The following is a 24,418-nucleotide window of genomic DNA, read 5'->3' on the forward strand; positions in this document are numbered from 1 at the left end:
AAAAAAAAAAAACACAATTATGTGAAACTTAAAGGCAGCTATTGGAAAAAGGACAGGGCAGGTGAAAACTTGTGTTTTAAGAGAAGGAAAATAGAGCAGCCCTTCAATTCAATGCTTTGACTCAGTTACACCTAATTATCAATGTGTAATTAAAAAAACTTTGGACTGAAATGACACAAGACAGAAGTTGAGGGAATAGTAGTAAGTCAGAGATTAAAAAAAATCAGGAGTAGTGATCTGAAGTCAGTTAAGTGTAAAGATTTTAGAGAGCAAAAAAGCTCTTGTGTTTTACTGGTCAAATAGCTGATTGGTATCTATCCATATAACTCCTTTTCCTTACCTCGCACTTGCACCTTCAGTTTACGCTATGTTGTGACCCTTCTAACTGTCAAGAAAATACCTACTTTAAGCTGTGGTTTTGTTCCATAAAGTACATCAAAGCTAGTTTCATTTAACTTACTGTATCTACTGTGAGACTGAATTTTGAGAGTCTGCATGTGCTTGAAACTTACTGCAAGATGTTATCAGTCCTTTCTACAACCTCTGCCAGCTATACTGATGAAAAGTTTACAAATCAAAACATGTTAAGTCAGTTTTACTGGAATTAGTCTCAATTTGTTATACTATCATATGCTATCTTCTTTTTTGCACTCTTCTAAACAACTGATCTTATATCTTTAGGCTTTTTGTAATCTTTCAGCTAGTTTTTTCTAAAACGTGCCAGGTCGATTTCATGATTAAGTTGAAATTTAGCTATATTGAAAATCAGATATGTCCTTGTGAAACCCCTTCTGTTCTTTTGGTTTGTCGTTCTGTTACACGGTTCAGATATGTGCTTACTTCTAGGCTGAAATGAAAACATTTCTTAACTACCTCTTTTTAATAGTGTTTTTACTAAAAGTATCTGAGTTTTTCAGTAAGGTATTATATTATTAAAAAGAGCATAATCATTTTTTTCCCTTTTATCCTTATGTATTAGAGCTTCCCTATTGAATGAAGTATGGCCAAAATATGTTCACTTTAACTTTCTGGAATACTAGTTTCAATCATTTGTAGTCACTATAGTAATATAAATGCAGCTAGTATTATGTAGGTGGAAGAGAAGCGTAGTACTGCTAAAATGCAGCACTTAATTGTGTCTCAGAGATAAGGAGGCAAGAAGTAGACAGATATTAACTGCAAAAAAAAATGAGATACTGGGAGATCAGTTTGTGTTCAAGCAAGGCATTGAGGTGAAGGATCTTTTTTCTTTAAAAAAAAAAAGTGTTTCATTGCTGATTCTATTTTTTCCTGGTTTTCACTTGTATAATCTTACTGGAGCATCTTAACTTTCTTTGCGTGCCTTAAGTTTTCTTCTGCCAAGATGGGAGATAATGTTTGCCTGAACTGTTAGTTGTAAGATAAAAGCTGTTAACAATTACTCATGGTATTATATTATTACACATCATGTGTATTATGTAATATACATATAGAAGTTTGAGTTCTGTAGGGTAACACTAGTTAGCTGGTTTTGGTTTACGTATCTTAGCCTACTCTTCAGAAAACACCTTCAATGTTTCCTTTTGATGCATACCAATGTCTAGCTTGCTCAAAACATGAATGCAATGTTTTAGTTTTTGCCCTTCCAGAATACTGTGCCAGTTCTTAGAAATGGTTGGTTTTCATCTGAGCATAGGCATGGTAAAGTAACCAGACCTCAACTGCTGAACTGCAAAGCCTCTTGACTTACTCACGTGGAAGTCAGTCCTGAAAGTCAGCTTGAGTAAATCAATCATTCCAGGCCTTCCACTTCCTGAATTTTCTTAGGCTTTTAGATGAACAAAGCTCATTGGAGGTTTTTCAGAGCTGATAAATTCTTTTTGATCAACCTTTTAGAAAAGAATGCCAAATTAATGAAAGAAGATTGTGACAACCAAAACCAGAGCATATTGGCATTACACTTTGAACCTGGGGATAACAAGTCTCTGGTTGAATGTAGGTGTATTTGAAAGCCCCCTCTCTTCCTGATTTTGAGTGAGGGCCAACAGTTATAAGTGGAAAGTGCTTGTGGACGCCATGGTTACGTACTTTTAGTTCTGTACACACCTTTAATGATTGCTTGCAGTTGAGTTCTGACAATCCAACAATTGATGTTGAATTACCCCAGGAATGGCATATGGTTTTAAACTGGTTATTGTGTGTATATGTGACCTCTACTGCCTGAAGTCCTCAAGTTTCTCAGTGACTTAGGGGCATAAAGAAGGGAAGAGGAAGGATAGTGTCATTGATCTGCTCCCTGCTTCTACTTTGTGTTTAATACATTGTAATAACTTTGGGAAATTTTGCAAGGCTTAATTTGGTGCCAAGACAAAGCTCCTTTGCTTAAAGGCATAACCATTGATTGTCTTCAAAGAAGAAAAATTGGCTGGAAGTTTGGACTTGGTTGCTTGAATGCTGTCTGGAGTGGAAGAATAGAAAACTCTTTAGGGGATTCTAATATGCTGAGGAGAATGTCAGTTTGGGTTGTTTGTAGTGAGAAGAGTTATCCTGCCTATCTGGCTTACATTAAGATTGGGGATTTCAAGATTAAATTTTAATGAAGTATTTTTAACTTTTCTATAAGGTTAGTCTCTAAGTATTAAATGTGGTAAAGAAAGAGTATCAAAAACATGGCATTGTAGCATGGTATGTGTGGCTTTTGTTTTTTAATCAAAATACAAATATCAAATACTTTTCTTCCATTTCTCTAGCAAGTGGTCAGCAGAAGTCTCAGGTCGAAGTCATGCTATGCCTCACATTAAGACGTACATGAGACCATCTCCTGACTTCAAAAAGATTGCGTGGTTTTTAGTTACAAGGTAATTAACTATACACCTTTCACTTAAAAAAAAAAATGAAGTCATGTAAAGTTCTCATGAATTGCAGGCACAGGTGAGTTACTGCCATAATCCCCATACTGCTATAATTAGTATTAAGAACTTTTGTCCATATATAATGTTCTTCGTTACACTCTTAGGGACTTCCTTTCTAGAAAGTCTGATTCTTTTACAGGTAACTTAAATGAAAGTTTTTAGTGGAAATGGAACTGACCTTAAAATAGTTAAGTGTATGTACATTTGTATATCTGCATTCATATACATACACACAAATTAAGCATATAAGTTTTCCATTGTTAGGAAAATGCTTGTAAGAAACAGGATAGTCTATCTGTTCTAAGTAGCATGAAGAATCGAGCATAAAGAACTGCATGTTGTGAAAACTTAAATGTTAGAATTGCTTTGACTTTTTGTTCTTGGCATGCGCTTTCAGGAAATGCTAAATTTTACAAATTTAGAAGACGTGTAAGAAACTCTTAAAATTAATTCCTTAATGGTGACATGATACAACCCAAATTCTTCTCTGGGCTGTATCTTCCAGTTTCAGGGTCCAGCATCAACTGAAGAAATAAATACTTGCTAAACCTTAGGCTGAGTTCCTTTAAAACATGCTTTATATGGACATGTTGGATGTACTGGCTTGTCCATTGACTGCTCAAAATAGAATGGGTTAAGTTTATCCTTGTGCTGGCTTATTGTTACAAAACATAAATATCTAATAGTTAGAATCTGGCCTCTTGTCAGATTGAGTTGCTCAGCTGTTTAACTTCAAGTACAGTCCATATTCTTACTGCATCTTTTTTTTAAGGATTTTTTGGCTCCTTCTTTGGGTTCCTTAACATGAAGGGAGGATGTGTTATTGTGAATTAAGAAGTAGATTTGTTTCATTTCTGGAAAAAAGTGATTTTTGTGTAACTATATGTACTAAAGCTTATGATGTTTCTATCATTTGTCTTAAAATATTCAGTTACTTTAATTTTTTTTCTCTATGTTCTGGCTTCTTAAATTTAATTAGTCACTGCTATTACTGTAGGTAGTAATCAGTGAGTAAGGTGGTAGTTAAGGGATGTAGATATGTCATTCAAATGTGATGCTAGTCCACCTAATATAGAAATTCATGGCTATTTTGACTTCCTTTTCATATCTTTTCCCTTCCACCATATGCTACTATCAAAAAACATCCTTGTCTGTTGGTTAAGATATAATGTTTAGGCCTTGTATTATTCTGTAAAAGTAGGTTATGGGAACAATTCTGTATTTTTTTTTTGACTCTAACTTGATCTACTTCATAGCCAGTACTGATGCAGGACTAACAATGAGCTGCTGCTGAATAGCACGTTAAAACAAAGATACTTTTCTTTGATAATACTTGGGTTTATGAATGCATCTAAGTACCTTTTACTCCTAACACTTTGTTCTATGTTTTAACACTTGCCAAAATGTTCTATGGTAAATATCTTATAACTAGTCATAGTTTAGTTAGCCTCTAATCTCCTAATGTTGTGAAGTTGAAGATACTTGCCAATTTTAAGTACCTTTCTGAAATGCGTGGAGAAGATTCAAAACGCTGAATCCCTTTATAGGTCTATACAATACGAGCAGGCTTGTATAATTATCTGCATGTGTTTTATCAATTCTCTTCTGATTATTGCCTCTGCTGCTCCCATTGTGTTGTAAAAGTAACAGTAAAGAATAACGCCCAAATCACTTTTTAGTAAAGACTATGTGACTGAAGTGAAGTCTTCCTGCTAGAAGTGTTGCTACAGCTATAGTGCATTGCTACAGCTTCAGCATTTTTTTGCTCTGAAGATCATTCCTTGCTGAAATGCTTTCTCTTTTCAGTGCCAATCTATCTAAAGCAGCATGGGGAGCTTTGGAGAAAAATGGCACGCAACTGATGATCCGCTCATATGAACTTGGAGTCCTTTTCTTGCCTTCAGCATTTGTAAGTTCATAGTTGAAGTACAAATCCTGGGATGTGTTGAATATGAGAATCTAGTTACTAGTTCCTGTGTTTCCAGGTTAGAAAGCTTGTAGCAAATGGAGTTTGTACAAGTTATTCTTTCAAATCATAATAGGCTGTTTTCATGCACAGCAAGTATGGATTTGGTATTGATGTGACTTTTGTCATGTTGTTAAAAGGCAATAATACTTTAAAATGCTAATTAATGTTGCTGATGAGGATGATTAAATCCTTCTCATACTTAAAGCTATCCTGGGTGCATATTCACACAGAAGTGATGTTTATGGATTGTAACTTCAAAAACAAATCCTAATTTTAAACTGATCGTTCACGCTTTTTCTGACATGTATTTGTGAAGCCATGTGACTGTTTCCTCTTATGAGAAGAAACAGAAAGTATGCTTTCTGCTTTGAGGAAAAAATTCTCAGACAGGTTGTCTTAAATTCCTATGTAGATTTAAGAACATCTTCAGATTTTAGACTCTTATGGATTTTACCTTCCAAACCTATGACAACAGTCTTGGTATGTAGAAAACAAGTCTTTCCAAAGTCTTACCCAAAATATATATATACATATAAAAAAACACATTTTAGCATGTGGAGCAGAGGACTAGGAAATGTGAAAATGTTTTAGTGAGACCCAAGGTCTATCCAGCTTGTATCCAGTCTGAGTGGAGCCTTAACATGCTGTGGGGATTAGCACAATAAACAGTATCTGTTAGCTCTTTAGTGTGTTCCCTGTGATTATGTTAAGACTTACAAGGATAAAAATTGTCCAGACTAAGTTAGTGACCACAACTTGGATTACCTATTAACACATCAGGTTCTATACTGAGCTAATTTTTTGGAGTATTAGCCCACAGAATCCTGTGGTACTAAGTTCTGTGATTTAATTGTGCACTGTACTTAACTAAAAAAATTGATTTTTTTTCTTGTTTTTCTTTCTTAAGTTTTTCTTTCTTAAATTTGGTGCCTGATAGTAGGGAGATAAGAGTTTGTTCCTGCTGCTCACTGCTTCTTTCTTGTGAACCTATGGGTATCAAAATGTTATTAACAGCAGTTAGTCTATGATCAGAAGCCATTCAAACTTCTTCCTCTGTGAAACTTACACTTTTCCAGAGAATGAATTGCAGATTTCTCTGAACAAGTTCGTATGCCAAAAATCCTCAAACATAAAATCCTCAAACATTTTTCTAACGAATACATATTTCTTAAATAATGTTCACAGGCACTTTGTCACTTCTGTTGATCAGTAATGTACTCGCAAATGAATATCTTCTAATGTTATAACTTCATAAAAATATTTACTTACCGTAACTTACATAATTACTGTCTCCTAAACTTGTCATACCAAGATTTGGTAGTTTCTGGCTGTAGCTCCCTTGACACTTAAGGCATTATGTAGTAGTGTGGTCTTTCATCTCAGACTGATACCGAATATTACATTCAAGCTTGATTTCTGTGGAATATAGCTTGTAGATAAAGTGGATTGATTAGAGACTGAAACAAGAAAATCCTATGGCTTCCTATAGTGGGAAGCATTGGTAACATAGTAATGAAAAGTTGTGCAAAAAAAATGTGCAGAGACTTCCTACACAAAAGCAACTGACATCAAGGGATAAAATAATGTTCTAAGTTGGCTGCGGTTATCTCCAGATGCTGCTGAGCAAATAACTTGCTCGTGGCAGTGGAATGATTGTACTTGTATGGATTTTTTTAATTTAATGATAACTGATCAGCAGATGGAGCGGTCATTTTATATAAAACTAACATTCCTGTTCTGACTCATGTTTTTGCATGCATTGCTAGCTTTTTGAAAACATACTTCAAATGGGTGGAAAGTCAGTAATAATTGAGTTAACCTAAGTCTTTTTGCCAAGAATGACTGTACCTGTAGGCTTTAAGAAACAAAAATCTGAGAATGTTTGGCTTACATGCCATCCCGATGCTTCAGTTCTATATGGAATTTCTTGTACATGGAACAGGACAGGAAGGATCACCAGAGTATCTTTCAGAGGGCTAAAATTTATGGAGAAAAAATCTTGAATTTTCTTCCCTACTCCTAAAATCATAGTAGTTTTAATGCCTATGATCTCATTTTTCTGAGTTTTTTTCTATAACTCAGTTTCAATCAAAAAATCAACTTCTTTCTGTTGAAAAGAAATGTATGTTTAGGGGCATTTAATAATCAAAGATAAATATTTTGAAGCACTCAAATATTACAATATTTCAGCAATCTGAAGTTAACAATTTACTTTCTTTGTTAGCTTGACCTTTCTACTATTAAACATCCAGAAGGATGAAAGTCATTATTTAAACCAAAATTATTAAAGCTTTTGTTTCCGCTTGCAGGCGAGTCTTAGCAGTTGGAACAAACGTTATTTAGCCATTTAAGAGACTGAAAATTACTAAAATTAGAAGCGTAGTTTTATTCTTATGTTGCATCAAAAAGACATTGGGTTTAAGTTTGTCAAAGCAAAGTTTACTGATGATTAAAAGCACATTGAATATTCATTAAGCATCTGCTCCAGCCTTTAGCAGAAGCCTATGGGCCTGTTTACACAGGAAATTCAGTTATTTCACTATAAATCCCATGTGAGCATTCTACTAGTAATGACAACTAGAGGAAGAACTGTTTCAATAAATATTCATGGATAAGCAATTCATGATGAAGCCCACGTTTTGTGGTCATCGGGATGGGAGGAGAGAAAAGACATTGGGACTGCTTTCTCTCCCTTTTTTGCCAAACTGCTTCCCTCTTTGTTTAGGAACTGGAGAGAATTCTGTTCAGTTGTGGAGGGAAGGTTATGTTGCTTTGAATTTTCTTTGAAGGCTTTTCATTAGTTTTGGTCATATTCTTTGTCCATATACACTCTAAATTAATTTTTAAAGTGAACCAGGAGAACACTGTAGAATGTTCAAGCACAAAGACAGCCTGGACTGAGAATTGGAGTGAAAGCAGCCCTGAGAACAAGGACCTGGGGAATGTTTGAGGAGCTGAACGTCAGCTGGCAATGTGCATTTGCAACCCAGAAAGCCAACTGTATTCTGGGCTGCATCAAAAGCAGTGTGGCCAGCTGGGTGAGGGAGGTTATTGTCTCCTCTGCTCTTGTGAGATCCCTTCTGGAGCACTGTGTTCAGCTCTGGGGCCCCCAGCACAGGAAGGATGTGGGTCTACTAGAATAAGCCCAGAGGAGGGCCACAAAGATGATCAAGGGGCTGGAGCACCTCTCCTGTGAAGACAGGCTGAGGGAGTTGGGATTGTTCAGCCTGGGGAACAGAAGGCTGTGGGGAACTCATATAGCAGCATTTCAGTACCTAAAGGGGGCATACAGGAAAGCTGGGGAGGGACCCTGTCAGGGAGTGCAGCGATAGGAAAAGGAGTAATGACTTTAAACTAAAAGAGGGTGGGTTTAGATCAGATGTTAGGAGGAAGCTCTTCATTCAGAGGGTGGTGATGCCCTGGCACAGGTTGACCAGAGAAGGTGTGGATGCCCTGTCCCTGGAGGTGTTCAAGGCCAGGTTGGTTGGGCTTTAGGTAACCTGGTCCAGTGGCAGGTATCACTGCCCATTGCAGGGGTTTGGAATTAGATGATCTCTAAGGTCCCTTCTAAACCATCCTCTGTGTGTAAAAAGTCCTTGATTTAAGATAATGGGTATTCTGTTTTTCATCTTGATCAGTCTTTTGGAAAAGGCAACAAGGTGTTCCTTTTCCCCTAGTTCCAATCACCACTCTGTTCAAAAGATCAAGTTTTCCTACTGCTATATTGCTATGATTTTTTTGCTATTAATTGAAGCAGCAACAGTGTGAAGACTTCCTGTAGTATGGGAGAGTTACTGCTGAAAGTTCAGGTTGGACCAATAAACAAGGGGTTGCGAAATAATTGTCTTGAGATGTTTGTGGTAGCAAAAGGGAGGGAGAATTAATAATTGCACTGGAGCAGTAACTAGAGTCTCATAGTATGCCTCTAAGGTTCTATCAGATTGATTAGGTAAGTGGGATTTACCCATTGTAAATCCAATCCAATGCTCCTAGTATCTGAATGTGGCTTTCCCTTATAGCTTTAAGGATGTAGTAGTTATCATGCTGCTTTATCTAACGCCCTTGGAACTTTGTCAACCTTACTTCCGTATTGAAGTTCTAGTTTTCATCTTGGGAATGCCACCTTCTCTGTCCTTAAGAGAAATTGTCATGAAAAATGCAGCTTGTGTTTTGTTGTGACTTCTTTTTAAAGTGGAAAATGTTAAATTTAGTATAGACAGTGTCAAATTGTGAAATTTAGGGCCAGTATTTTTAAAAGTGAACTTTCATTTGTATACCATACATGGAAGCATAAACAAGCTGCCTTTTGGGGAGAGGTAGGAGTGGGTGGGAACAAGAGGTTGTTTAGGAACCTGCTAGCTTTCCAAGAGTGCCGAAACACAGATATTGGGAGGATGAGTCACTACCAACAAGTGAATACTGCTGGAAACATCTAACTAGGCATCAAGGATTTTGAATGCTTGGCTGATGTTTTTTTTATTATTGCTGCATGAATTTATCCTTAGGATGCATGCAAAACACAACCTCATATCTGAAAACCAAAAATCGTTTAATGTATGCAAGATGTTTCTTGAGAATTCCCAGCTGACAGTTACAGCAGCAGGGTTCCGTGAAGTGTTGGAACTGTCCAAGAACTGGAGCTAATACAGAGCCACAGTAAGTATTAAGATTACTGTGCTAACAGTGTCCACGCTAGTTTAAGGCTTCCTCAGGCATACCTGCACAAGTTGCTGCTGCTATGGTGACATACCATTCATTAAGTGCATTTGTAATATTTCTGTAGACAGCCATGCTTTTGGCAATTGTTTTCCTTCCATGCAGCTTCAGGACTCAGTATTTCCAGAAGATGTTTACAAATATCTCCAGATGAGAGCTAATGTAGTATCTGTAACTTGAGATAACTTACTTCAAGGCTGTTTTTCAGCCAAGTGACACTGGATTCTCTTCTAAGATAATCTGACCCTTGTGATCCCCATCTGTCAAAAAGCATTCTCTTCAGTGGTACCATTTACCTTTAGAGATAATAGTGTCTGTTGGCCCCACTCTGTTATCAAAGTCTTTGGAAGGTTTGTGGAAGTTTTGTAACTATATTTAATAAAAGAATAAGACATCTCAAAACTCAGTGGCCAAAAGCAGATACATACGGAAACGTAATGGGTATGTATGTGGTAGCTTCTCTGAAAGTTTCCTGAGTCAGAGGCAATATAACATCTTCTGTTCTGTTAAATGCCTGTAAGCTTCTGGCATTCACAGCATGCTGTAGCTAAGTTTAACACTAGCACAAGAAGCACAGTGTTTTGAAACTGGTTTCATCTGATGGCTTTCCCATCTTATACTGGAAGAGGCAATAAATATGTGATCCCTATTCACTTTTTCCTTGCCACTCCTTCTGTAGGTCTTTATATCTTTCTAGGATGAAGAGTCCTAAACTTGCTCAACTGCTTTCTCACTGTGTTTCTGCAATTTTTCCACACCATTTGAGTGGGTACTGAATGGAGGGACCAAAGGTGCACGTGAGATGCAGATATAAATCTGTGGTGCAATGATGATGTCAGAAATCTGTGGTACAAGGATGATTGCAAAGTTCTTCTCATTCATTGAGACTGCTTAGCCTGTTGTGCTTCATAGACTGCTATGCAATAAGTTAGCCTTTGTTGCTCCAGCAAATGAGAAAGCTGTTCATCCAAAATTGATAGAAATGTGTATACATGAGAAACGTATGTATAATGAAGCATGATATTAGAAAGTCTGGTTTTATTTTATGTTGAGTGGTGTGGTTAAAATATATGCAATGTAAAGATGCTTCATGCAAGTAAATACAATACTTCCTCTACAGACCTCTCAGCTTTTTTCTTAAATTGCAAAAAGCAAACATGTTCCTGTACAGGTGGCTGTAGTAAAATCTGTCAGTGTGCATGAGATAGTTTCATGTTTGAGTTTCAGAGGTCAGAATATAACTTCATTGCAGCTGTCTTCCCTTTCTTTACTGGGAAATGCCAGTGGAGACACCTTGATGACGAGGAGGTAGCTGTGGAGTCAAATATATACTTTATGTACAGGAAGTCATCTCATACTCAAGTTGCTATGCTTAATTTGTAAATCTATTGTAATGTATATGCCCTGCAGTTAACTCTGTGCTATAGAGCTTCTTAGCTAACTTAGTTTGTTGTGAAGACTTCTGTTGGTTCAGTATGGTTTTAACATATTGTGTGTTAGAACAGCCTGATTTAGGTGAAGATAATGGAGAGATAGAAATAGACCAACACATTTCTAGAAACTTTTAGAAGTTTATTATTAAAAATATGCAGAATACATAAGTGCTTTGAAACAACTAAAGCATACCTACATCAAGAGACTCAATATACTCTAGCTGTTGGAATGCCAATTTAATACTGCCGATTCCTGATAATTCTGGTTCTTCAGGCTGTTCTGTGCAGTTTGATTATAGCTAGTGACACCAATTTTGATAGAAGTTATAACATGCATACCACACACTTAATATTCTTAACCTAAAATTGCTGCTAGCTGTTCAATCTCTACCTTCTGTTTTCTGCTGAATACAAGCTTGGAAGTCGATTGCTTCTTCCTTGCCATCTTTTTGACTGCCAGCATTTGTCGTCTTTTTCTTTTCCAAATGCTTTGCAGCACTTACGCTTTGAGGTTGGGTATTGGCCTGGTGTGCTAATCCAGATTTACAGAAATATGTTGAATGGTTGTTCTCAACATGCCTACAGCTGTCATCATTTACAATTTTAGTGTTTAGTGAAAAATCAGCTGATGCAGGCATTAGATCATAAGCTTCTATTGATTAAAAAGTAATGTTTATAGAGTCACAGGTCATGTCTTCTATTGGAACTGCATTGCTTCTGCATCTCCCTTATCTCCGTTTCTTGCCTCTTATATCTTCATTGTCATTCATGTTCAAGGTTGCTCTTTCATCTGCTGGGGATTCCTTTCCAAAAGTTGGAATAACTTAGATCTTTAACGCACAAAATGTTGAAAGAACCCCTTCACCTAATGGTATGGAGTTGTTCTGAGAAGCATGTTAGAATCCTCTAAAGATTGGAAAAGCAGAATCTTCCATAATTGTTGCTTCTGTGTCTGATAAGGTTGTAGGATAAACTGAGCTTAACTAGCCTTAAAATGTTTGTGGAATACTTAAAGCTTTTTAAAAGGACTGTTGAAGAATGCGGTACTAGCCAGCGAGCTTCTAGAAATAAAACCTCAAAGAAATATAGTTGTGATTAAACTGAGAGGTTGCTTGTTACTGCTACCTAGTGGTATCAGATGCTACAATTATAGATAAAAGAACAATACAGACATCTATCAATAATACTTCAGATTCTGAAATGCCATATTGATGGCAAATATTGACTGACTGGTAAAGAGTAAAATACTGTTTCATAATTGCCTGCAGAGAGAAGACTATGAGCTCAGTCTGGATTAGACAGTAGTCAATCATGTTTGCATGTGAGCAGAACTGAAATGCTTTTGCTAAATTCAGACGGAACTAAAGCAACCTCAGTCATTGCTTAATTTAGACCAATCTTAATTTGCGAAGTAGTACCATTCCCCCCTTCAGTTTCTGGTTTCACGTGAAGTATTGTTCCATACAGAATGAAATAAAATTCTTAATACAACTAAGATTAAATATGTTCCATATAGAATTAAATATAAAATCTTATTTTACCCACATTGTATGTGGAATTTAGGATATTAAAACTTGGTACTTCATTCTCCATTTTCCCATTCTTCTTCCCAGTGCCTACTTCCTCAATGTATGATGTTAAGCTACTAGGAAAACCCACAGCAATATCTGAAGTTCTGTAACTACAAAAAACTCAAGCTTTCTCAACTGAAAAATGCATCTCATATCACTTCAAAATGTATTGCTTTGAGCAGCAGTGTCAGAGAACAAAATATAGCTGTAGAGGAAACATTCTGGAAGAACAGAGTGTGTCTGAGGGGAAAAACTTAAAAGCAAGGCAGCATATTTTTTTTAGGCAAGATCCTGCTGGTTGGTTTTTGGAAGCAGCAATGGGAGCTGTCAACATCCAGGAAATGCTCAAAACAGACCAAGTGTGTGAATAGTTCCAATTTCTGTGTGATCTTCTGTGTGAAGATAGACATATGAGAGTTGTTTTTGAAAGCATGTGAATCTCCTCAGAGAGCCTTGTTGAGGAATGTATTCTGTATCCTAGACTCTTACTCCAGGATGTTTTTGAGGAAAACTTCTAGACACCTTTTCTTAGAGAGTTCTTCTATTCCGAAGACATATGGGTTAAATTCTGATGGACAGGTAGAATGGTTTTGTGGTGGAATCCAATGGGGATGTGAGGCGGTATCAGAAAAATAAGACTCAGAAATGGGGAGAATATAGCTGGTGACTGAGGAGGAGCAAGGAAGAGGAAAGTGAAGGTGTAGAACAAGAAAAGCAAAAAGCTTGAAAAGAAACACTTAAGTAATAACAGTACAAAGAGGATAGAGGAAATGAAGCAGAAACAAAAACAATGTGTTGGGGGGGAGGGAGGCAATTAAAAAAATCTGTATGACAAGGAAATGAGATTACAAGAGTACTACAAATTTGTATGCTATATGTTCTGTGGTGCATTTTCTTTCATGTTGTGTGAAAAACATCCAATACACTGAACTTCAGAGTGGAGTAGATGTGGCATTGTTCTTGATACTTGAAGTGAATAGGCTGAGATTACCAAGTATGTGTGTGTGGATTCCAAGTAGCTGTTCACTCTGCTTTGACAGTGATTATAAAAATTTCAAACTCGTGCCAGGCAATACTTGTCTAGTTTCAGTGCTCTTGGTCAGACATGTATCTGAAGTTCATTGTAGAAAAAGGACTAACTCATGAAACACCAGAGGCATTGTCTACCATTCCATATTTCTCTAGTAGCTGTATGCGAAGAATGAGAAAAAAGCTTACTGGTAATTGGTTCCTATGACTTATTTCCCCGTTTTAGTTTACAATGAAAATGTCAACTTACGGATAGTTTGTAGGGCTGCACACCGCCTAGCTTCTCTACCAAATGAAGCCTAACTACTGTGGGTTGTGCAAAAACACTGTCCCCACCACCACCTCACCTATACAATTCATGCACTTTATGACCTATAGCATCCCTTCTGTATTTCATACTTTCTCCTACGTAAGACAGCAAGCATGATTTGCTTTTATATAAAATTGCTATCAATCCCTGCGTGACTGCAAGATCACTGGAGATAAAGCTGTACAACTTGATTGTTGCACTTTTTTCTAAGTAGTTCTGAATTTCATGTGTTCTTATTCAGACAAGCCCTTAAGATATTTGTGAGCTTTTAAAAATAATCTTACGCATCTTTGTATTGGTATATTTTGAACATACTACTTGTTTGTGAAGACTAATCTCTACAAGAGCCTGGCTTTAAAGAAGTTTTTACCGAAATTTCACTGACTTGGAAGTTTAAAAAGATTTTGGTTTGCACCTTTAGCCACGGTCCTTTTTTTCCCTGTTTTTCATTAAAAATTGAGTGTGTTTTTACCTAGTCCTTGAAGTAATACATACTGTTTCTTTTTAATTAGTGATTTCCTTTTGCTTTGGGTTATGAGGCAAAATAAGCATCTATACTCTAAGGGAATTTCTTTGACTTGTAAGAACTGCTGTAGTGTGGCTTGATGTGTTTTGGTTGCTCTCCCTTTTGTCAACTACTGTGCTTCTAGAGTATCAAAGGAAAGTGCAAGGATGCTTTTTTTCCTTTGCTTTCTGTGGTCATACAAATGTTGTTTCCTCTGACTTAGTGCTAACTTCAGCTGAAATAAACTTTATTGTTAAAAACAAAAATAAAACTATATAGGTGGAGCTACCAATTCAGTCATCACTTCTATTTGAATAAATAGAATTATTTAGTGGTAATTAAGGATCTTGCTTGTACTGTCACAACATTAGTAAAACTTGAACTAATAGATCCTATGGCTCAAGAGTATAAGTTGATATTCAGACTTCTGTAGAGGGGAAAAATACACTTGTTTAGGAATACCTTTGAAATACTTTTTTAAAAAGCTTTGTAGCCTTTAGACTTCTGGTCTACTCTAAATTGTACTTGATTAGCAATATACTAGTAGAATCTCAATATTAGAGATTGCTTTTAATTCATTACAACTGATGAATGGGTTCCCATTCCTATTAAAGAGATACCATCTGCCAAAGTTACTTGAATTGCTTTAAATCCATCTGCCCTTGTACCATGTTGCATTGTAGCATGCTCTTTTGCAGTTCTTAACCTGTAATCTCACTTTGAAATCTACTGTCAAACCCTAATAGGGGCATAGCATGAAATCTTTGTGCAAGCAGTTTTAAATCTACACTAAATTTTTTGCTGCTTGTGGATAGTGTTACGCAACCTAACTGAAAAGCATGAAGTTTGAATACTTTTCTCTATCCTGAGTTGAATCTTAATTTGGTTAACAAAACACATCAAGCATCTAATCAATAGGGTAGTGATGAAACTAAACAGCAAATAGAATTTTTAAAGCTCTTCCCTTTAGTTAAATATTAAAGACCAAATGTGTAACAACCTTGATTAAAATGCAGTTCCAATGTTCATAAGCATGTTTGTGAAAGGAGCAACATTTTATCTTAGGATATGCTGCCCCGTGGTACTAGGAAAGACCTGTCCCAATTTGGGATGGAACTGTTCACACAAACAAGATCATAAGCCTGATCTTGTTTGAAATAATTTAGTAGATATATATGTAAAACAATAGATATATTATTATAGATATATCTGAATTAATAGATTAATTAAATTATTCATTATAATAATATAACATATCATTCATTATATTCAGATATATTATTAATAGATATATATCTGAAATAATTTAGTAGATATATATGGGACTGAGAAGGTGGATTATATCCAGTGCTGAGTTCTTAGGACAAAGTGCTTTAGCAAGTATCTTATCTCAGTAATGGAAGCAGAACGTTTTGTTTATTGAAGTCATCTTACTGAGAAGGACAAACCTAATTAACAGTAAGTTCTTTTTCCCTCCCAAACCAGCATGTCGTCTTTCTGTTTGTTTCCCTTCCTTCATAGGGATTGGACAAAGGTTACTTCCGTGTGAGAGGGAAAACGCTTTCAGAAGGTAATGATTCAGCAACATCTTTTCCTGTACCTTTTGACCTGCCACCAGAACGGTATGGAAGCAAAGGTAAGGTGTGACTTCAGAAGAAAAGTAGGTTTATTATATAGGGACAAACTAACCTGAGTAATTTAAGTCACTTAAACTTATGTTTTATTATAGAGCTTTATTTTAACATTATTGTGGCTTTGTATTTGAGATGTTATCACTCCCACATTCTGGCTAAAACCTTAAAGAAAGCAGTTAGTCTTTTGCTTCCAGATTTTATTTATTGTCATTTAGGTTTTGGGTTAATCTCATCTTTTGTCATGCTGGTAGTGGCAGTCATACCTGCATTAACTAGTTTAGAGGGTGGTCTTGTCTCTTTTTGTTCTAACTTCAATAGGACTTTAGGAGTGCTCTTGTAAGACTTGCAGGAATATGATGAATGTTGTTTTTATAACTTGCAAAGATGGCTTATCTGTTTTAAGAGCTTCCTGCATTCTTTTATGCCAAAAGTATTAAATGGTATTCTAGCTCTCCCTGTGGGGGGAAAAAGGCTCAATGTAGAAATGATAATCTATTTAATACTGTTTTTTATCTAGTATAAAACACTGCACGTTTAAGTACTATCAGTGTTTTGTTGGGGGAGAGGTCATGGGATTGTGCCCGTGTTACTTGCTAATAAAGAGGAAGAATATTCTGCATATTATCACTGTTAGATCACTGTTAGCAACCTAGCTTTCAGCTCTTACTAAGAATGGAAGTGGTCAGATTATCTGCTGATGTTCCATTAAGTGCTGTGAACACATACACTTGTGGGTGACTTCTTATGTAGTGCTTAAGGACATGAAACACTGATATCTGGTTGGTACCTAATGCTTAAACTGATGTATTTTGAAAGTTTTTTCTAAAACTTCATACTTAAATTCTTGAAAACTTTAAAACAAAGATTAAAATTATAATCCATGTGTGTATTCTCAAACGTTACATTTACTATTTTCCTCCTACAAAAATGTAGTTGTTTGCTATATGTATTTTTAATTCCTGCATTTGACTATCAGTGATTTTTCATGTATACTCAGTCTAAACTGTTTTTTCTAAAACCCCTTTTTCACTTTTTGCATAGAAAACTTACTTCTGTGGAGAACTTGTTTTTATTTAGTTCAGCTTTTGGGTCTTATCCTCCTCCTGTAAAATTAGTAGATGTCAGAACTTAAGTTCTCTAGGCTTTGGCAGTAGACACAGTCAGCTGTCCATGCCTTCTCACATCTCTTCCCTGAACATTTTTTTCCACCAAGAGGCAGAAGAATTGAAACATATTTAAAGAACATCCATGTTATGGGATGGACTTGTAAAATCTGTCTGTAACAACAGTTATCAACTGCCAAGGTCTCTAGACAGTAGTATAAATTTATTTTAATGGAGTCTTGAGAAGCAGAAATGCAAGTAATTATCCTTAAATAAACCATTTTGACTGATCCCTATAATTGAAGGAGAAAAGGCTCCGGGGGTTTTTCCATGAACTCAGATTCTCTGAACATGGGAAAGCAAATTACAGATCACTTTCATATAATCAGAAAACTCGTATTAGCAGCAGGAAGGAAGAGAAGCAAGTAGACTAGTGAACAGATGGTCAGGAGCAGGGCCATACATATGCAATCTAAAGCTCAAAGTAGAAGATATGTATACCAAAATACACTTTTCCTGTGCTCATACAAATTCCAATCTTTGATCAGACATGCTTTATGTTACAGAATTACATTATATACTATAACAGTGAAAGAAAAGCAGTTCCTTAGTCTGTGGAAATCTATTTGCAAAGATTTCTTCTTTGTCATTCTGTCATTAATTGGGGTTTCAGATGGGATTTGGCTTCCAGTGTGAGAATTCCTTAAGCTGCGATTGGGTTACAAGCCGGGAATTTAATGTTTGAATGGTTCAGACCCTCTGGGGGGGGGATGACGACTACAAAGTAGGGGGATTTCTGATAAACAAGTTCTTTCCCATTCAGTTTTATTTTCAGTGTACATATTTAAATCAAGGAAACATACTAGCTGTTCAGCTGACAAACAGTACACAGAAAATTGTGTGTATACAAGATGGGTTCCAGTATTACATTTCTTTTGGTTATTTTGCTTTTTTGTTGAGGACTTCTTTCCTGGGCAATTCTAATAATTTGTAAAAATGTATTAATGTATTTCATTATTTCCCAGAAGAAATCAATTTTATCCCTGTTAACTGTGGGCTAAAGGTGTCCACCTTCTTCACTCTGAGAAGGTGGAAGAATGGTAGGCAAATGAGATGGAAATTGGATTTAATGCAAGTTAAAGCATTATGGAAAAATGAACAGTCTACTTAAACATTTTTTAGTTCTCCTAGCTAAAGCTTGCAACCTGTGTGATTTCATTTTATTAAGAACGCACAAAAATTTGTCATATCTCCCATGAACAGGTTTCTCCTTTGTGGCAGGCCCTTTTCACTTCCTGATTTTTTTTCCATTGCCACGCTGTGGAAGAGGAAATTGTCCTTCTTGTAATTCCACGTATACAGTGTTTGTTAATCTGTCCAATTTTCAATAAGCAGGAATTAGGAGTATGGTGAAATTACATTTAGTGGATATTTGTAGTGATCTCAGGAAATGAGTAACACCATCTTTTTTTGTTACACATAAGTTGGTGTTCAGTGTTGGGCAAAAATAAATTTCACAGCATACTTGCCTGCAGTCTGGTGCTTTTAGTTATTTATTACTAGAAAAAAAACATTTTAGGAGTAGGGATAACTTTCAGTTACCCTGTCTAGTGACAGTGCCTACATGAGATCAGGGTCTTGTCCAGGTAAATGTAAAGTAATTATTACTCTGAGCTCCTGTACAAGGACCTGCTATATCGTTAGAAATGCAGATGTCCTGGGAGAACGTCACTTTATTTCGACTCTGCTGTTCTCCCAACTTTTGTGTTTCATTCTTAGAATTCTCTATTTTCTCTACCAAGTAATTAAAATATCTGGGAAGGAAATTAAGAAAAGATTTGTGGGGAAGTCATTCCTATTCTTCAATAACCTCCATTTTTCATACTAATACTGCATAGCTACATGGGACCTGTGTACTTTCTAGAGTTTGCAAGAACTTGACTTGCAGCATCCTTACAGATTTTTAGAGAACTTCAAGTCCTCTTAGCTTGCTTAATATTGTACAAACTCTTAAGACAATATTCCTTCTGCGGAGATGACAACTAGAAGCTAGTCCTGTTTCTAGTGTTACTAATAGATTCAACAGATAGTATTTCACTTACTAGATCAAATACTAGCAGCAGTGGTAAATAAAATAAATCTGAGTGTAACCAAAAGCATTATTATTGGTTGGTGAACCTGCCATATGAGCTTGCAGCTCTCTTCGGACAGGCCACTTATTCAGATGGCCTTTCAGAGTCCACATATAACACTTGATAACATGGCAAAGCCTGTTGTTTTGTCAAGTTCTTTTTAATGGTCATGAAGAAATGAATACTTTGTATGAGAGGAAATTTGAGTTAGTATATATTTAGCTTTACCACTTCAGTGCATTGCCTTAGTAGGGTTACACTCTTGAAGACCAGGATGGGCCACTAGATTCTCTGGTCTGATTTATCACACATTGCTAACTAATTTCTTTGAGGTCAAAGCTTGTGTTTGAGAGAGATCTTCCAGAATATGCCTCAGGTCACTAATTGAGAGCATCAGGAGATGGCATATTCATCAGATGGTCAACCCAAAAGTCTAAAATAAGCACTTTAGTTTGTTCGTTCTTTTCCAGAGTAGATGTATGATACCTGGTCTAGTTGCACTTGCATGGGATTTGATTCAGCTTGTGCAGACTGCAAGGTTTGTAGTTGAAGTCTGATGAAATTTAATATGTCATCCTAACAAATCAGAGTTAGTTGCACATAGAGCCTTTACTCAGGCATCTTTCCTTTAGACTATTTCTTCCCAGCTGCTTTAAATTGCCAGCACAAGCCAGAAGAACTGGAGTTGCAGGGAGAAGCTATCAGTTTTGCCATGTTTGATATACGTAGCTTGCATCTTTTCTGTTGCTGCAGAGAATAACATGCACGTTTAACATCTGGCACTTTTAAAATAGAGAAGGAATGATCTTCATCTTTGAAGTGATGAAGGACCTTATTAATTTTTATCAGATAACATTTGTTACATGTAACTTGTACATCATTAACTCTTTGCAAATTGCTGTTTTGAACAATGGCAGCTGTTTACCTCCAACTGTCAGCTGAACAGCAGAAGCCTATTTGTGGGCAGCAGATGCATCTTCAGGGCAAAACAGAATTAAGAAGAAAAATAATCATCTGGTAGATGATAGAACTACTTCATATCTTTAAAGATAAACTATATAGTTTATAAACTATATAAATGATCTGTTAGTCAATGACAAGAGTTCACATTGGGCTTTTTCAGGCTGTCACAGCAGAAAAGGCTACGATAATGCTGGATACTAAAATGTTATTTCTATATATATAGGCAAGGAATATAACTTAATTCCTTGGAAGTAAAACATGATTCAGTCTAGTATTTGGGAAATGAACTGACAACAGCCAATCTCAGCTAGGCATATTTATAGATTAAATTTCTTTCTGCTTTGCTGATAACATTCAGATTTTTTTCCCCCCTCTTGAATCTTTTTGAGTACTGCTATTTTGCTGGATAAAATTTTCTTCTCATCAAGCTCCTTTGTCTCATCTGACTTGAAATATTCCTATTATTTCTATTTGTGGCTGGACCCAAAGAGTTTTGTGACCAGCCTCCAACTGGACCAACTCTTCAAATGGCGTCCCCCAGGGCTCAGTACTGGGCCCAGTTCTCTTTAGTATCTCTGTCAATGATCAGGACGAAGGGATTGAGTGCACACTCAGTAAGTCTGCAGATAACACTAAGTTGTGTTGGTCTGCTCAAGGGTAGGAGGCTCTACAGAGGGATCCGGATAGGCTGGACTGATGGGCTGAGACACACTGTATGAGGTTCTGTACTTGGGGCACAACAACCCCATGCAATGCTACAGGCTGGGGGAAGGGGTTGGCTGGAAAGTTGCCTGTCAAAAAAGGCCTGGGCGTGTTGGTCAATAGCTGTCTGCATATGAGCCAGCAGTGTGCTTAGGTGGACAAGAAGGCCAACAGCATCCTGGCATCAGGAATAGCCTGGCCAGCAGGACTGGAAAATTGATTGTCTCTCTGATTATCAGCACTGGTGAGGCCACACCTCAAGTACTGTGTTCAGTTCTGGGCCCTTCACTACAGGAAGGACATCGAGGTACTGGAGTGTGTCCAAGGAAGGGCAGTGGAGCTGGTGAAGGGTCTAGAGAGCAAGTCTTATGAATGGCTGAAGGAACTGGGGTTATTTAGCCTGGAGAAAAGGATGCTCAAGGGTGACCCACAACATTTGTCTGATATGCCATCACGTACAAATAGTAAAGAAATCTCGCTAAAACTACTGTGTAGTTCTCAGGGGAGACCTTATGCTTTATAACTACCTCAAAGGAGGCTGTAGTGGGGTGGGGGTCAGTGTCTTCTGCCAAGCAAGAAGGGATAGGACAAGAGGAAATGGCTTCAAGTTGTACTGGGAAGGTTTAGGTTGGATATTAGAAGGCTTCTTCGCTTGAAGGGTTGTGAGGCATTGGAACAGGCTGCCAGTGGAAGAGGTTAAGTCACCATCCCTGGAGGTACTCAGAAGAGGTGTAGATGTAGTCCTTAAGGACCTGGTTTAGTGGTAGACTTGGCAGTGTGCTCAGTTAACAGCTGAGCTACATGATCTTGGAGGTCTCTTTCAACCTGAATGATTCCATGATTCTGTTACATCTTTCACCAATACAGGTTGGCCTGTTCCTATTGTGAAAGCATAGCGCTTGATTTAGAGTATTTAGAGTGCTTGGGGATTGATTCTCCTATCGCCTCTATTTCACTGCATAGAGAAATTCCTTGCACCAGACTCACAGTGCACAAAGGGATACAGCTCCAGCTTTTAGCATGGGCAAAGGCAGAAGCTTTGGATCATGCTTGTGGATGTCTTGATAAACTGGACACAGCTGGCAGTCAAGTTGTATCTCCCCACCTTTTTCAGGGAATTTTTCTTCTTAAAGTCTTAGTGTTAGGAAGCTGGTGTCAAAAGTTTGTAAGAGCAGCAAAACGGTGCTGAGACACTAACCATAATAGCCATTTCTTTGTGCCCAAGTAGGAGGCTTAGGAGGCCCAAGTAAGTAGCTTAGCTTGGTATGTACCAGGTAAAGTCCTGGTACAAATCCATAGTGACTGTGAGGAAATATTACTGATACTGAAGAAAAAGATGTTTTAACCTGTAGGACACTTAGTATAGCTGCCAGACTGACCTGCCATCTTCCCCAATTCATGGCTGACCAATGGCCTCAGTGTGTTTTGTTTACCAGGATTTGTACTAACATTGTGCATGGGATCATGTGATAACCAGTGGAAGCTCTGACCTTTCTTCCTCCTCCAAAGGCAGGAGAAAAGGAAGATCAAACTTTTATGTTTAATAACTGAACTTTCCTGAGCATATTTTTGTTCTGGTTTACAGATCAACCATGGATTTGGAATATTCCTCACACTGATGCCCCTGATACACATGGAAACATGTGGGTTCCATCATGAATGTTACTGGTGTTCTGTGATGTTTCACTTACTGACACTGAGCCTGCTATGCTAGATGCAAGACTGCTTATTTGTGTTTTTTAAGCTATGATGTCTGCTGTAATGGTTAAGTTCTAGTTGAAAGATAATTATTGATACTGGGGAGAGTCTTAGAGAATCTCTACATTACTCTAAATGAACTCTCAACACGGCATTTTTTAAATACCTTTTTATATGTTTTTTCATTACTGCTGTTTCCAGTATGTTTTTCAAGATTTAAAACCAGTACAAGACTGTTCCCAGAGATCCTCTCTGCAGTTTTTAGCTGTAATGGATTTGAATTGTATTGCTCTGGGAGACTGTCAGTTGGCCCCGGTAGCTCTAATAAAACCTATTGTATGTAAAACTTAAATGAAAATAAAGTTAATCTTGTTTATATATCTTTGGTTCCATCTTCTAAGTGTGTACGTTGCAAATTGGATTGAACACTTCCTTTGGTAACTCACTTGTAATGCAAGCTTTATTTGCTGTTTTGGCTTACTGCAGTACGTCACATCAGTTATTTCCTTAACCCCCCTTTTTTACCTCCACTTGCAGACACTCAAGTACTGTCAAATACACTAAACTGGGTGGGTGGGGGTGCTGAGAAGTAGTCATAAATATACTGTAGGATGTATAAACAACAGGTCCTGAAATCCAAAAATTTTATTGTATAGTGTTCCACTTATAATTCCCTCTGGATCCCAAATAATCTGTCTGGGTAGCAGTTCCAGTGCTGCTGCTTTTGTTTTGCAGCATCATTCCCCACCATCATTCCCCGAGATGGATTGGACTACGCTGGGAAAGCACAACTTCCCAATGTTTGCCTAGCATGTATCCTTGGTTCATTCAGAAGTTGCCATGAAGAAAAATGGGTGCCTTTAGGTTGTCGTGGCATTTGACTAGCAAAGAGAAGTTTTCCTTCCTATGGTGTCACATACCAATCCATAAAGAAACAGTGTGAAGCACTGCTGCTTTGCCATCTTTCTTAGCCTTTCCCTCTTGGTGGACCCTCTCTAGTTAACTTCAGTTTCTCTCCTATAGTTAGGGTTTTCAAATAATAAAGGTTATTTCAAAGTTTTTGTTCAGGAAACCATTGTGCAGTCTCTTATGCAAGAGGTAAATAGAACTAGCCTTACCTATAACTCAGGAATTTTACATCCACTTTACACAGCATATAACAAGAACTTAAGACAAGAACTTAAGTATTCAGGCTGCTCATTTCTTTTATCATGTTGGCAATTTACAGGCCCATTGATCGTTGTTTTTCCAGTTTTGAGAAGTTTGCACATAATGTACATTGCATATCAATCAGTGCTGCAGGGATGTTTGTGGAACAGATTGGAAGATGGCTTTCTGGTTTCCATCTTTCATTGATTCTATGGGCAGTATCTTTACTATTTCTACTACTTGCAGTAACAGTTTGATTTTTATCCCTAACATGCTTGAAAATAACATGGATCAGGGGAAGTAACTTGTAAATGGAGCAATGTGCTCTGAAAACTGAGAACTTCCTGGCCTTTTTATTAATTTTTAAGAGTATGATTATATTTTAATGTTGATTATTTCTATTCTGTGAGAATTCAAGCTCTGAGTGGAAAAGTCCTATATGAAGACAACTTTAAGACTCCTAGAAGGTAGGCTAAAAATTAATAGATGTTTATCTATTGTGAGTGAATAATGTTGCAATTTACTAATGCTATATCTATGGCTATTTCTGGTTTTGGCACAGAGTGGTTTGACAGGCTGAGGTATTCCTGGTTAAATTCCAGCTGGAATATTG

General features: G+C 37.0%; 1 protein-coding gene across 3 annotated transcripts in view; it reads left to right on the forward strand.

Moving 5' to 3' along the window:
* Nucleotides 1-23,036, forward strand: part of TDP1 (tyrosyl-DNA phosphodiesterase 1) — a 43,609-nt gene extending 20,573 nt beyond the window's left edge. For all 3 annotated transcript variants that reach the window (XM_035328589.1, XM_035328592.1, XM_035328591.1), the window contains exons 13-16: nucleotides 2,730-2,837; nucleotides 4,698-4,800; nucleotides 15,946-16,060; nucleotides 22,544-23,036. In XM_035328589.1, coding sequence (XP_035184480.1) covers nucleotides 2,730-2,837; nucleotides 4,698-4,800; nucleotides 15,946-16,060; nucleotides 22,544-22,617 — 400 coding nt within the window. In that variant the 3' untranslated portion in view covers nucleotides 22,618-23,036. The remainder of the gene's footprint in view (nucleotides 1-2,729; nucleotides 2,838-4,697; nucleotides 4,801-15,945; nucleotides 16,061-22,543) is intronic.
* Nucleotides 23,037-24,418: the final 1,382 nt, after the last annotated feature.

Source organism: Oxyura jamaicensis, chromosome 5 (genome assembly GCF_011077185.1).
Source record: "Oxyura jamaicensis isolate SHBP4307 breed ruddy duck chromosome 5, BPBGC_Ojam_1.0, whole genome shotgun sequence".
Classification (NCBI taxonomy): domain Eukaryota; kingdom Metazoa; phylum Chordata; class Aves; order Anseriformes; family Anatidae; genus Oxyura; species Oxyura jamaicensis.